General features: G+C 38.7%; 1 protein-coding gene across 1 annotated transcript in view; it reads right to left on the reverse strand.

The window, feature by feature from the left end:
• The window catches only part of CDC42BPA (CDC42 binding protein kinase alpha), a 181,523-nt gene that overhangs the window by 99,305 nt on the left and 66,106 nt on the right, over positions 1–16,112 (reverse strand). The window contains exons 5-6 of the mRNA XM_034060359.1: positions 14,722–14,817; positions 9,229–9,377 (exon numbers count right to left, since the gene is read on the reverse strand). Coding sequence (XP_033916250.1) covers positions 9,229–9,377; positions 14,722–14,817 — 245 coding nt within the window. The remainder of the gene's footprint in view (positions 1–9,228; positions 9,378–14,721; positions 14,818–16,112) is intronic.

Genomic DNA, 16,112 nt, shown 5'->3' on the forward strand with positions numbered 1-16,112 from the left:
GAACTGTAGCCAGAGGCTATAAAGGAAGAAATGCATTTGGTCTAAATGCTGCCCAGTAGCAGCAATACCTGCAGTAGTTTGGCAGAAAAGCATCTCAGAACTTTAAGAAGATTAAGAAAAAATAAAGAGTGCATCTGCTCAAACATACTACAACTACACTTGCTAAGAATAAGGGACAGACAGAAGTCTTTGTACTCAAGCTGCGTATGTAACACACTTTTTTTCTGTTAACATAAAGCACGTGGCATCCCTTCCTGTGGCAGAGGGCTGGAACTAGATCATCTTTAATGTCCCTTCTAGCCCAAACAATTCTATGATTCTACAAGGCACGTCTGCTTAAAAATAAAGTACATATTTTAAATCTCAGATAGGAACTTAAGGCTTGAATTTTCAGCTCTTAAAACTTAAGCAGAACCCTGAAAGAGCTGAACTTGCATAAAAAGTAAATTCCTTTCTGTGCTAAAAGTTCAATTTCCTATGCAAGGAAGACAGAACTTTGCTACCGTTATACCAGATCAGATTTTAGCCCTTCCTCCCATTTTTATTCTCTTCTGGCCAGAATTTTCTCTTTTGTACCTTTCTAATGCCCTTTTCCTGGACTTTACACCCTGTATCTGATTAAAAATGACTGAGTTACAGTGGCAGCAATATCACTGCTTCCTGCTGCACAAAGAGTTGCTAAAGGCTGCCCCTCAATAGCTAATAAAGAAAAACTGAACAGCATAAACATCGCAGCACCTGAGTCAATAAGATTTTAATACAACTTTTCAGATAAAGCTTCACAAGGTCTTGCTTCCCTGACCCCAACCACAAAGCCTTCCATAACTGAACCAAGCATGACCTTACATAAGCATCTGCTTTGTAAGCAGTATTCTAATTTGCAGGATGTTAAGTGACCTATTTTTTTTCTCATCTAAGAAGTTAAAACCTAGTAGTATTTTGCTGATACTAAAAAGGAACATGAGGTAGGCTCTTCTAACAATACTAAGAGCTCTTCTGGAAGTGTAACATGGAAATGCTTACCCCAGAACAGCTTCAATGGAGACAAGGTTATTTGCAGTGATACTTCCTTAACTGCCCTTTCTAGAATCAGATTCTTGCACTGATATCTTACTATAACTAAGATATCTTGCAAGCATATCTTCATTTACCATGCAGAAAAAATAAGTGTTCCTTTTAGTGGTTGGGGCAACAGCAATTTAATTCAGAGATTCAAACACCAGATTTCTATTTGTCAGATCTGAAAGTTCAGATAGCAAAGACATTCTCATTCCTAATCCATCAAATACTCATTGGGAAGAATGCTCTAGCAAGGAACTAGGTAAAGGGCAACAGTTTAAAACACTTATTATAATGTATTCAAGCATCTCAATGTTACAGTTTTATACTAACACCACAGGAATATCAAAGGATAAAGCCGGGTTATTATTGCTTATTTATACAATGACAGATCTACATGAGACTCATATGCAGAAAATCATAACATACTTGTCCTGTACTGCTGATCTCATCTAACAACATAAAACCAATTCTATTTCCAACACTAAGAAAGCAGCAAAGGATCCATAGTCATTAATAAAATAAAGGCATTCTGAGGAAGAACCTGAGGAACACACAGGCTACTAATAACTGAAAATCTAAGACACTATGAAAGAAGGTAGTTATGAAATAAATACTGTGTTCCCAAAGAGATAATGAAATGGAAAGCCTGCAGACAACTTAAACATGAGGCAGTTCATCCTCCATCTAATGTAACAAAAAAAATTGAGAATAATGGCAACTGCATCACACAACTGCCATCCTCATTTCTGCCTGCATCAATCCTGAACTGTCCCAAGGAGTATTAACTGACTGCAAGTGTTAATTACAAACTCTATGGTCATCCACCAAATAATGAGGTAGTTACACCCTCAGAACCACAGTTTCCAGGACTAAAATCTCAGAAACAGGAAAATGTTTTTGTCCTACTTTCCTCATGTTGATTTTGGGTATCAAAGAGAGTGGTTGGAGAAAATATTTCCAGGTCTGAAATAATCAGAAAAGAATGAGTGTAAAATTATAGCTTGACTCACATAAAAACAGCTTGCAAATGGGAATGGTTTCTCTTCAAAATAAGTCTCTAGATTCTGAAAGCTTCTCCAAGTTCATATGACACTTACAGAAATCTCAGATCAGAGCCATGACAGTTCTAACATGGACTCTTTTTTCCTGTGAACACCACTGAAGTCAAATGAATCTTTATGCTAGAGTGTCTCTTGGAAAGTTCCACTGCATTTAGCATCCACTGAGCCTTGCTATAAACATTATTACTTGGAAGGCAAGAGCAAGGGCTTTTTATATAAGACTTTTGGCATTAAGAATTTTCCCATTAAGGCACAAGGCTATAAAGGACCCTTTCCAATCAAACTTCATTTCTTGCCTGCCTCTCTCATTTTCACTTTTAGGAGGGTTTAGATACTTCTGTTTCATGACAACCATATGCAGTTCCTACTTAAGCAGGATTACGTACCATCTGACAGAGTGCTCACATCCATCTGCTTTTCAAACAACTGCATACAGAAAATATACCCATCATAACATAAAAACCAATCATATGCAGAAGAAAGCTCTCCATCTACACATTCTTCCTTTTCCTAGGAGTCTTCTCATAATCGTATCATTTTCCCACTTGAGGGACTACTGGGGACTCACCAGAAAGAACAGAGGGGTGCACTCCTTGTCTGGCTGGCCTTCCTCAATTGACAAGAATAAAGAAGTTCCTTCCTTGGGAGGTAGGTATCAGACAGGAAAGGAGAAGCACTTATTTCTGAGGGTATTGTGGATAACAACATTTAAGATACCCATCTATATCCTCATCTGCCTCCGGCATCCCTTTTTCTTTAAAATAAGAGAGTTGAATAAATAATCAGGTATCTCAGTTGAATATATAATTGGGTATCACAGGCATCTCTCAACAGATGTAGGGAAAAAACACGCAGAATGTGATGAACATAGTAGAAAAACCATGTTAAATCTATTTCCTCCCAAAGAGGGCCCACTAGAAATCTGAAGAGTGACTTTTTACCAGGGCAAATAGAGAACAGGACAAGGGGGAAAGATTTTAAGCTAAAACAGGGTAGACTCAGATAAGATATTAGGAAGAAGTTCTTTACTATGAGGGTGGTGAGGCCCCAGGAAAGCCATGACTGCCCTGTCCATGGCAGTGCTCAAGGCCAGGCTGAAGGGGACTTTCAGCAACCTGGCCTAGTTGAAGGTGCTCCCTACCAGTGGTAGGAGGGTTGAACTGGACCATCTTTGAGGTCCCTTCCAGCCCAAAGCATTCTGTAATCCTGTTCTTCTCAATCAGACTGAGAAATTGACCCAGGTTAGTTAAAATGTAAAGTTACTTCTAACTTGGACTGTTGTCCTCTTTCAGTTCACTGCACAGACCCACCAACATTTGCTTCAGCAGGGCAGAAGGGATGTTTGGAGCCTAGGGCTCTGGGAGAGAGGAACAATGGGAGAAAAAAGGCTGAAGGATACATCTGCAAAAGCACCTCTGCTGAAAGGACTGCTCAAGGCTACTATGGTTTAAGGCATTGGAGTTAGGGTTTCTGAATTCCTTCAGCTTGAATAACACAGAGTATAGGTCTGTGCTAGTTCAGACACCCACTGCACAGCTCCCACTTAAATTAACAGCCTCAACTATACACAATACTTCCTAGAAAAAGAAACCATCTGCCTTCTACATGATAGCCCAGACACTGATCCACTAGCTCTTGCCATTCCACGCATATATGGGTCTTCCATTTTGAAATACTTCTAGGTCATTGCAGGCTCCTTTGGAAATCCTACAACAAATTGTAATCAAAAAGCATTAATCTCACAGAATCCTCACTGCAGGTCAGATGCAGCCCTGAGGGGGTACTATGGGAGCAGCTGCAGCATTTGTAACATACAGGCTTCACAGGGCAAAATGAAAGCCTAGGGTTTGGAAAGATGACCTTTGTTCCAGGCCCTCCTCACTGGAAAAATGGAGAGGAAACATAGAGCCTGAGCTCACAGAGCTCTTCTACCTCTGTAAAGGAATACCTCGTAAGGAAGCACTCATTTACCAAATACTCACTAAAATAACTTTCTGTCCCACAGTTTTCCATGTAAAACTAAACCATGCAACATGTCAAAGCAATACATTTTCAGTAGACTATCAAAATAAGCTGATGTTATTTTTCCTTATTTTTCTAGCCCTGTTTCCTTCACTCTCAGCACTTTGTGAGGACATCCTCATGTGTGTGTTTGACATTCTGTCTGTTGCAAAGTTTGGTAAACATTTAAAGTACATTGTTGCTTTCTTTCAAACCCACAATTACAGTTCACTTTACCAAAGGCCAGAGCACTTGGCTCATCCTTGTGCCAACTCAACTCAGACATACCGCGCAGCGGAGCTAACTCCCTAGATGGGCCTTCCACCCCCAAATTTTCCACTTAAGCAAATTAATGATCAGGAAAGATGGGATACACCCAGAAGACAGAAAACCACTTATTCAGCAAGTCAAAAATGGATACGCTGGCACTGAAACTTATACTTGAAAGTGAAACAGATCCTACAAAGAATCCCGGATTTCAGCTGCCTGCTAACTGCAGTAAATATTTCAGGGCTGTCCCTAAGATGATTTTTACTGAGAACAAATGGTACCTTCTTGTTACAAGCAAAGAGGTTGGCTTGATAGGGAATAGACAAGTCTTTTATCCCTCTAACAGATTTATTCCCTTATGTTCAATATTTCTCAGAAAGGATGTCACTTCCACAGAGAATTCTGCTGCTCTACATTTTAAGAGCTCAAATGTTCCAGTGAATCCCAACTTCAATTTCAGAAGTCGATGAAGGAAGTGGAAAGAGAAAAGTCAAAGGAAAAAATACAGCTGGTGGTGTAGAATGCTAACACCCTTCAGACTAAAAGACAGCGGCAACTAGAAACCCAGAAGCACAGTGTTCAAGCCAACAGTCATCTTGCATACCTTATGTCAGTAGGTGTGTTTCTGCTTTGCATGCCTATCTTTTCACATGCAAAAGACAACATCTGAAATGTAGGTAACTTGAGAGCTTGCCCTGTAGCCTTAAGTATCCTCCCATAAATTTAACCAACAAAAATAATAATTAACATAGGTGTTTCATAATCCTTCCAAAATATTTTCTTAGCAAGATGGTAAGTGAGGATTGTTTTACCATTCAATAGAATTTTACATTTTATGTTTAACGTGGGTGTGTGCCAATATATGAAACCTATTTTACATGAATATTTTTGCAGTGGTCTGGAGGATCGTGAGCCTAAATGGTGAACACTGCAAATTCACTCTGCACTGAAGCACTGTGCAGTCCTGCTCAGAACAAACAGATAGAGGAAAGAAAGTCGAGATGAAAATGACTTAAGCACATTAACACTTATAATTCTGCACTATTCAAAAGAAAACGGAATGTCCCAAATTAAATTTAGGGCAGAGGCAGACTTAGCTGCAGCCTCACTAATGCACAGGCTGCCTCAGAAGCCAGCACAAAAGGCAGCAGCACAGACACAATGTGCAAAGCCACTCCGACACACTAACTGTGCCCATGCCCAGTATAAGCTGGGGGGGCAGGGGGCAGGTGTTTCTTCTGCAGTCCCAAGGGACATTTCTTCCAGTGGCAACCAGACCTGCTGAGGTCTCTTTTTACTTACAAGGATTTAGACCAAGCATTTCAAACCTCAATTTCCACCTCACATAAAATGGAGAAAAAACCTGGCTCACCGGTAAAATAATTAAGGAGTTAATCTTCATGTAGGCAACCCAAATTGTATCTGTTTGAGGCACAGCAATATGCATAATAAAGTGCAGGTACCCAGCTTAAGCCTATAAGAGCTCTCCTCCAGTCCACACCAGGATATTTGATAATGCATGTAAATATAAGCTTTCAACATATGCCATAAGGAATTAAGTAACAATACAACCTTGAAACTGGAATTAGTGTTAATGCATGTATAGGTTTTTGTCAGGAGAAAAAAACAAAACCAAACCAAAACCAAGTTGCTACAAATCTATAAAACCAAAACATAGATTGATGTTAATACCTAATAAATGTAAAGCCTTACCCTGTATGATACTACAGTTTGCAAAAAAAACTGGCACAAGACAATATTTAACCTTGGCCTACAAGCAAGGAGCACTTCATTAGTACCGATTTAAGCTGGAAGAGCAAGTGAAAGCTTTATAGGACTCCCAAGGAAGTAATGCATTTGTGAGACATACAGCTGTATTTTCTTCCTCATTGTGAACTGCTGCACATCTGCGTAACATAGATGAAGTTCTCTTTCTAAAGCCAGTCTTGGAGGTGCCAATGTCATTCGGTAATGCCAGTGCTGGTTTATTTGTAACAACAGCAAAGGCTAAGATACACGTTAAAGAAAATGTCATTTTATAAACACTCTGAGCCATAATTTAACTATCAGATAAAACACCACATCATCATTAATTAATTGATAAGAACAGAACAGTTAAAAGTTTAATGTTGTGATTGATGTTATCTCAAAATATTACATTGCATTTATTTCAACTATAAAAGTGGATTAAAACCAGGGGAAAAAATAATCCTAAACCTATTAGTCCTGATGTTATTTTCAGCTAGCAACTTCTCTCCTGCTTCAATTCAGGAGGTTCAGCACACAGCTTTGAAAACATCATGAACTTCTCTGCACAATGCTACTTCCCATTATAAATTCATCCTGTAGCCACACAACGCTACTGCAGAAACGGCATTCAAATTTGGAACTCCTAAACCTGAAACACAGACATAGCAATTTCATTTAACACATGCTGAAGCTGCTTGTATTTGATCTTTTCACAGCCTTGGCCAATGTACTTCTTTCCCAAAGTGACTTGCATTTGACATGGCAGTGGTCTGCACATGAACTACAACTGCAACCAGTATCAATCCCAATCAAAACTAACTGACAACAAAAAAAGTGGTCAGTGATAGAAGAGAGCAAGAGGAATGACACACTCAGAATAGAAATACCAATTTCTGAAGGTACAAAACCATTCTGAGAAAAAGCAAATTATTGATGAAGTACAACACTTTGTATGGTTAATGTGAAAGTTTATTCTGAAAGAACTGGGGCACTAAAAAAAACCAAATAAAAAAAATCTGCTGTCTCCTTGTATGAAAAAACCCCTTGAGCACTACATACCTAAACCATGTTTCTAGTTCACTATCTAGAACTCTGCCCAAATACCGACACATACTGGCAACTCATCTGAAATATCACTACTACAGCTGTCACATTATCCACCTCTTAGTAGTATTTTCCTCTTCCTGTGTTCTCCACTGTGTACAACACACTCCCAGAAAGGATGTGGCCACCATAGTTAAACATACAGGAAAAGCACATTAGTGGCATTTAGATTATGTTTTTCTTTTCCATTCTTCTGCTGTACCAGTTGCAAGCATCCTAATAAAACTAACAGTGGAATGGGTCTTATGTCAAAGGCTGATCATTTAACATACACTCTTTTCAGTTTTAATCTTTGCAAAACACTCCCTTATAAACAGGCACTGCATTAGAGCACTGCTGATGATAAAATGCCAAAGTGGCATTTAGAGCTTTATCAATATGGGAACATCACTGGTAAAGCCAAAAATCTATCAACAAAGGAGCTGGGAATGCATAAGGGCTTTCTAACATTCATAGGAACACGGAAGCATACTAATTAGTACAATATTTTGAACTGCAATGTTACTTCATTTTCACCCAAAATTTTCCACCAACACCTATTTCCTCTTAGGGACACCAACTATTCGAGGATGCAGACATGACATCTGTTGTGTATCACATGCTAGCAGTGCTGGATTACACAGGTTTTTATCTGTTTTTCTAGGAAGAGTTACTATCCTATATGCAGACTCAATGGCTAAAATACAGCAGTTTATGTAGTACCTGAAGTGCTCCCCACCTGGTAACAGGAGATATCACCACAATACAAGTTGGTTAGATCCCAACTGAACTGAATACAAAAGCCTTTCACATCAGGTCCTAAGCAAACAAGGAGTTTCTCAGAAATTACACAGCTGAAATCTTTGAAATTCAAGCAACACTCTGCTTGGGTTTTTCCACAAGGTGTTATCACAAAGAACTCTTTTGGGGCAGGTAGACACAGCTCTTCAAAAACACTTTGAAATATGCCGGAAGAGCAATTTGCAGCTTAGCACCACCCCACTTAAAGCACTTGTAGCAACAGCTCTTTCATGAAAAACCACAATCTCAAAGGAAACAAAACACAGCCCAGTAACAAACCAAAACAAATGACAGCACACCTTTTGGACCAAAAGAATCCAACACCCTTTTCGGGAGGAAAGCAGCCAAGAAGGCACAGTAAAAGAAAGAATGGCCAGTATAGATGCTAATAATGAAGGGCAATAAAGACATATCAAACAAGTTCATGATACCAACACCATGATTCAACTTAAACAGCTGGGAGCTTTCCTCCTGATTTCTGTCAGAGCAAAGTGCATCTACTGAGTGCACTTGAAAATTCTGCCTCTTGTAATGTAATCTTTTCCTCTGCACACAAGACTACCAGGGAATTCAGTAGAGAATGATACAGTGAAGAAAAGGGGACACTAGGTTTGTGGGGAAAAAAAAACAGCCATGGTCTCCAAAAAAGACAGACACAATTGACTTAACACTTTCCTTTGAAGAGAATATATATGTATCTTCTTAGATACTAAGGTATAAAGTACCACAATTTAAGTACTTTCATTTATTTAGCAAATCACTTCATTTTAAAGATGACTTCATCAAATCCAAAAGAAAATGGTGAAAAAAATCCAAAGCAGACCACACATAGGTCTGTTTTCAACCTCCATATAGACTGAACAAATCAAGACACAGAATCTGACCTTTCAATAAACCTGTTCAATGTTGATCATGTTTCACAGACAGGTTTCCAGTTTAACTTTTATAAATTATGAATCATTAACTTTGAAGCACACCCATGTGCAAGATTTCATCAGATGTATTTGGATACTCATTCATGTCTTTGACCACCTGGTACAAGGTTAGCAACAGTTCTCAATAACCACAAGATGAAGGCAGGTCAGTTCTATTGTGCTTATTATTACAGCAAATACTTGTTACTAGCTTAAACTCTTTAACATTCACTCCATCAAGTAACAACCCGTAACTCCAAAAGGAATTTGGGGCTCAAATTACTTACCTATGAACGTAATGTAACTGATGAACGGAATCAATAGCTATCACCATTTCAGCCAAATAAAAACGAGCCATGTCTTCAGGTAATCTGTCCTCAAACTTGCTGAGCAACGTAAGCAGGTCTCCTCCAACATAGTAATCCATAACCAGGTACTGTGGAGTGACAATTGTAAGAAAAAAAAGAGGAAGGGGAGGAAGGGACACAAAACAGTTTTTACTTTTTCACTCCAATTTAAGCATAAAAACTAATTTACTGTAAAAATTATTCTGGTCATTAAAGAAAGCTAACCAAGATGCTCAGCTGTTCTGAAAACAGTAGCTGGCTCAGCCTCAATTCAGTATTTAACCTTCTTGCATGTTTCATATTTATACCTCTGCAAATACAGTGAGCCTTGTGACAAAATAGTTTCAGCTTCACCCACTCTCCCACCATCAAACAAAGAATATTTAGATACTCTGAATTCCCTTATAAAAGCAATACACTCTAATAGAATTGCAAAAGGCATAAAAGATTAAAGCACAGACCTATAAAAATGAAACCAATTGTGTTAACCTGGGATCTCAATTAAGGGCCCTAACATTCCAGGCTTCCTATTCCTATTTTCCTACCATCTTCTTTTCCCATTAAACTGAGTATTTTGAAGTGTAAATTTTTTATACTACTAGACGAAGGCAAAGATTGAGAACCTTCCAGTGGCTCACAATCCAATTCCAGATACTGTTGACATTGCCAACATACAATGGAAGGTGCCACTTTCTCTAATTGAAATGATGGAGAAAAATGTTTTGTTTCTGATTTATTAATGAAACATAAACCCTGCTTGCCACTGAATCAGAGGCAAAGGCTTTAAAGAGATCAGAACTCTTCTCTGTTTTTCTGTATTATGACAAAAAAAAATGCCTCTTCCTCTGGAGACATGGTCAAAATGACCAGGGAAAGAAAAGTGTGAAACACTTTTGAGCTCAGTTTTGGTTGTTTTAATTGTGGAACAGCAACTGGAAGGGCAAATGGGGTAAAGAAAAAATAACTGAACTAATTATAACTAACAAACTAATTATAAGCAATCTCATTTAACACCCACTGCTCTGACATTACTTTCAAACATCACAGTGGACAGACTAATTAGAATAACTTCCTACTACAATATATATAGGACCTGAAAACTTTTGCGTAGAGCTCAAAGCTCTGCTTCCAGGAACGCAGCATATATCCACATCTGAAGCAGTGACTCTTAGCAGTAGTGTACAATGAATGACAAATAACAAAAAATATCAAAGATGCAATAAATGCATATCCCAATTTGATTCTTTACCATTTTGGTAAAGTAACTTAAAGGGACATTTTGTAGTTACTTCTCCTCATTTATTTAAGTCTTTCCCATCTTCAGGAAAATAAATTACGATTAGATGGAAAAAATTCTTCAAGATTCTACCAGCCGTAAGGAAGATGTGAGTCAGGCAGAGATCTCACCTCTGCTTCTTTTCCCGTATACTTTCCATAATGATAAAGGTGATGAACAAAGAATTCAACAATTAGCTAGAGAAAAACCTGGGCATCCTCACTAATTCCAAGTGCATGAAGAAAGCACAAAATGTAGTTCCACAACATTTAAATGTGATGATAATCAAATTTTCATATGTTGCTTTGTGACATGAAAAGTAAACTTCTGGAATTATGCTCACAAGTCTTATACAAGACAAGTATCTTCTACTCAGTGGTGCTTCTATGCTCCCTCTGGAACAGGAGCTACACTATTAACTTCTCATGTTTTAGAGCTTTAGAAAATACATAAAGCCTCTGTCACTCAATATAACAATTATTAACTGATACATCATATATAAATCTGCAGGAGCTTAGCTTATTGCTTTGTAAGTATATTGGAAAAACCTCAAGACTCTCATTACTGATGTGGGATCTCTGTATTCATTCTTCAGCATTTCCAAAACCAGTACAAATCTGATACTGGATATATCAAACTAATGAAATTCTGCTCTAACACCACAAGACTCTGCTCCTTCCATTTTACAAGAGCAACACAGTAGCCTAATGACAAGGAAACCTTCAACTCCTTAAATATGCCAATGCTTAAACTGTAACTCACAATCCTGAGCCATGCACTTGAAGTTAAATACATGCATATGAGTCAAAGCAAAGTTTAACTATATTGTTATTACACAATTCAGTCAATGCATAGCAACCTATCCAAACATCCATGCCATTTAAAGAAAAACAGGCTGGGTTTGGTGGTTGGGTTTATTTTAAGGCTTTCGAAATACTTTCTGAATGAAAACAATCATCCAGACCTATTCAAGCCTTAAATACTTCTCAAAATATTACTGCACAACAGAACCATCCTTCCAAGAGAAAGATCTAAGGCCTCTACATGCTAGCTAGCATGCATGCTAACTACTAACTAGCTAGTAGTTTAACATGGGCATTTAATTGCAGATCACAGGCTTGCTTAAGCTGGAAAATGCCTCTTGAGATCATCTGCTCCAACCTCATCTGCTCAAGTAGGGTGAGCTAGAACAGGCTGATGAGCTGGCAGCGTGCGCTTGCAGCCCAGAAAGCCAACCTGGTCTGCATCAAAAGGAGTGTGACCAGCAGGTCAAAGGAGGTGATCCTGCCCCTCTACTCTGCTCTTGTGAGACCTCACTTGGAGCATTGTGTTTAGTTCTGGTGTCCTCAACATAAAAAGGACATGGAACTGTTGGAACAAGTCCAGAGGAGGCCATGAGGATGATCAGGGGACTGGAGCACCTCCCATATGAAGACAGGCTGAGAAAGTTGGGGCTGTTCAGCCTGGAGAAGAGAAGGCTGCGTGGAGACCTCATAGCAGCATTCCAGTATCTGAAGGGGGCCTATAAGGATGCTGGGGAAGGACTCTTCATTAGGGACTGCAATGACAGGACAAGGGGTAATGGGGTAAGACTTGAACAGGGGAAGTTTAGACTGGATATAAGGAGCAAGTCCTTTACTTTGAGGGTGGTGAGGCATTGGAATGGGTTACCCAAGGAAGTTGTGAATGCTCCATCCCTGGGGGGGTTCAAGGCTGGGCTGGACAGAGCCTTAAGTGACATGGTTTAGTGTGAGGTGTACCTTCCCACACACCAGAACCTTAACTATTCTATGACCCTATGATTCTAAGAAGACTGTGTCCAGTTGATATTTGAGTATCTCTAAGGAAGAGGACTCTACAACTCCTCCAGGTAATGTTCCGGTGTTTGACTACCCTCATGGTACAAAAATGTTTTCTTGTGTTCAGAAAAAAAAAAACATGCTTTTCAAAGTTTGTGCCTGTGGTCTCCTGTCCTGTCACTGGGCACTGTAGAGAGGAATCCAGTTCCCTTGATCTTCACTCCCTTCCATTAGGCATTTATGCACATTGCTGACAACCTCCCCAGAATGCTTCACTTCTCTGGGCTGAAGAATCACAGCTCTCTAAGCCTTTCCTTACACAAAAGGTGCTCCAGTACCTTAATCATCTTTCAGGGCTTGCACTGGACTTGCTCTAGTAGCTCCATCTCTCTTTTGCACTGCAGATCCCAAAACTGGACATGTTAGTTCAGATGCAGCTGCACCAGGGCGGAGCAGAGAGGAAGCACCTGATGGCAGCACTTTTCCTTTCAGTCCAGAATGCTCTTGGCCTTTTCTTACTTCAAGGGTGCATCACTGGCTTATGGTCATCTTGTTATCTACCAAGACCTCAAGCAAAGATGCTTTCCAGCCAGGTTGGTCCCCACAGTGTACTGGGTTTATTTTATTCCACCCCAATGCAGAACATTGCATTTCTCTCTGCCCAGTTTTCCAGTCTGTCGAGGTCAATCTGCATGATGGCACAGCCATCTGGCCTATTGGCCACTTCTCCCTGGTTTTTATCATGTGCAAACCTGCTGAGGGTGCACTCCAACCCACTGCCCAGATCATTAATGAAGATGTCAGCCCCACCACTGGGGGTACACCACCACTGACTTTCTCCAGCTGGATGTTGTGTCATTGATCACAACCCCCTTGGTCCACTTTTCAGTCTACCTCACTGATCCTTACCTAATACATACTCTATCAGCTTGTCTATGAGGGTGTTACAGCAGAAGGTGTCAGAGGCAATAATGAAGTCAAGGTAAACAACATCCACTGCTTAACCACACCTACTGTTCAAAGTACTCAGATTTTCTTTTAAAGGCCACTTCTGTAATATCTAATTTTAACAGAAAGCACACACAGAACTAGTGATACATTCACACTATGATGATGGAAAAACAGCATTACTGATATATTTCCCAGCAGGCTGCAAAACTAGCTCCTGTGCACAGACCATCAAAGATAAAGAACAGAAGCTGCTCTGTGCTTAGTGAAAATAAGGAAACTGGCAAGATTATAACAAGTTCTAGCAGACTGCTGCAGAACATATAATATTTTCTTTGAAATAGTGTTAACAGTAAGATCAGAATTACACAAGATATAAGGTTATTTTTACTGTCCACATTAACAAAGCATGAAGCTGGCTGAGAGGTATTTAAGCCAATAGTCACAGATGCAGAGCCCTGTTTCTATATAAACTCCACCAAAATCCATGGATCACCAAGTGCCTGAGCTGACAGAAGTAATATAATGGCAAAAAAGCACTGCCATGCTGCAAGAATTCCATGTAGAGCACTTACTTTATTGGACATACTGAGGAAAAAAGATTCTGACTTCAGAGCAGACTTTTAAGAAAACCTTAGAATTTACTAATGATATAGAAATTGAAAGCACTGGGAAATAAACCCCAAATAAGCAAAATCTATGTGTTGTTTATTTTTCCAGGCATGAACACTACCAAAACTGTATCACAATCAAAATACGTATGAAATTGGAAAGATTTCATGGAAAACTGGCACGTTTTCCTCATACTAGCTTCTTCTTGCAAGTCTCTTAAAATACTTGAAAACTAAGTAACATATTTAAAAGATTCTTTAATCTACATTTACATCCTCCAGCTCTTTTTTATGAACATTTAGTGGAATTATTCCATGCTGCAAGTTGCTTTTGCTGCTTTATGACACCTTAGCTGGGTTTATGTTCTCAAAAAAAAGCAAAGACTAATCAAAATGGACTGTGGTTTTAAAACAGGTATACTCCCTATTTCACTTGTAAAATAGTGACATACAATGTTAAACACAAAAGCTAAAGTCAAATAAAAAACTTGTCTTAGTTAAATGCACTTTCATTTTTATGAATCTGAATTAAACTGGAGTGAAGAATTTTAAGAAGTAAGATGCAGATAGGCCAAGGTTAATCCACAAATGCAAAACCTGCATTTCTGAGATATTTATAGCAAGACTTTAAAGGTTTATGACCATTCTCCACTCTTCAGAATCTTATGCACAAAATCATAGGTCCTCACCTGGTCTGTATGGTGCAAAACACATAATTAACAAATAAACTATATTTCTGTCTCAAACAACGAGGTAGAATCTGTACTTCCATCCACAGAGAAATAAAAGCAATACTCACTAAATAGTTTTCATCCTGGAATGCATAATGTAATGTTGTGATCCATTGGTTATCCCCATTCACTAACACATCTCTCTCTTCTCGAAAGCAGGCTGTCTGAATGGAAGAAAAATAAAGACAGGTTTTAAGTAAAATAAACATATTTTGCAAGTTTACTATGTTTTAACATTATATTTGGGGAGAAAAAAAATCAAATCTGACTCTCAGTTAAAAAGTCATTTATTACACTCTCCAAACATGCCAAAATCTATTAAAAACTAGGTACCAGGTAAGTCCACCTTCTTCTAATGTAAAGAGTTGTACTTCTCTATATAGTTAAGTCATGTGAAGGGAGAAATAAGCTGTTGATTCCCGTGGCCTAAAAATACCAAGTCAAAATCTTACCTTATTTGTACACATAGATATTGATATCAAGTATCAATAATGACAGAACAGCAATATAAGATTGAAAAAAACAAGCAAAAATAGCATTATATAATTGTACCTGCAAAAGGAGCTAAAGAAATCTGGAGTCTTATATCGTTGTTTTATCTGTTACGCTGTTAGCATAGTTTTATATGTTTATTTTCACATGAGTTTAATTTTCACATGAGAAAGAAGCATTTCACTTTTGAAAGAAACTGCCTGTAACTCCCATGTAGAACACGCTTTTTGTTGGATCATCAAGGAGTTTTATTGGATGATCATACAGGAGTTGGGGTTTTCTCCACACTTCTTGCTCAGGAAAAGCAGGACAGAATTGAATACTGCTCTTCCCAGCCAGAAGCTGTTGGTAAGACACCTAGAAGGACCTGCTCTCAGTAGGCTGCAAAGAAACACAAGAGGCAAAAAGTGCTTTCATAGCAAGTGGAACAGAGGAGGCACAAGACTGCCAAGAAATGCTAAGGAATGCCTAAGTGAAGGAAGAGAACACAGGTTTGTATGAAAACAAAAGAAGATGCAAAGAGAATAATCAACTGGAAAGCAGCAAGGCAGTTAATTCAATGGACATCTAGCAATCTGCCCCAAGAAGTGAATAAAAAACCTCAGCAAAAGCAGCACTGCAGTATGAGAGAAGAAACTGACCAATGAGAAGCTAAAAAGAAATTAAAGGAAAAAATATGATAAATGTTCTGAATCAAATGTTGAAAGAAAACAAAATTAAATAACAGGTACCAAATGGCAAAGCCAACATGAAATTTTGTTCAGAGAAAGGTCTAGAAGATAGTGTAAAAGAAAGAATAATAATTGTCTGGGCTCTATTAGAAGGCAGATGGAGAGTTTGAGAAAAACATAGAACATAATCTCTTCCAGCACACTCTGCTACTTCACAAAGATGTTTCATCTATTTGCACCATGCTCTGTCTCTTCCATCTTAGGAGACAGCTAAATTTAAATGAAATCCAAGCTTT

This window comes from Melopsittacus undulatus, chromosome 3 (genome assembly GCF_012275295.1).
Source record: "Melopsittacus undulatus isolate bMelUnd1 chromosome 3, bMelUnd1.mat.Z, whole genome shotgun sequence".
Classification (NCBI taxonomy): Eukaryota; Metazoa; Chordata; class Aves; order Psittaciformes; family Psittaculidae; genus Melopsittacus; species Melopsittacus undulatus.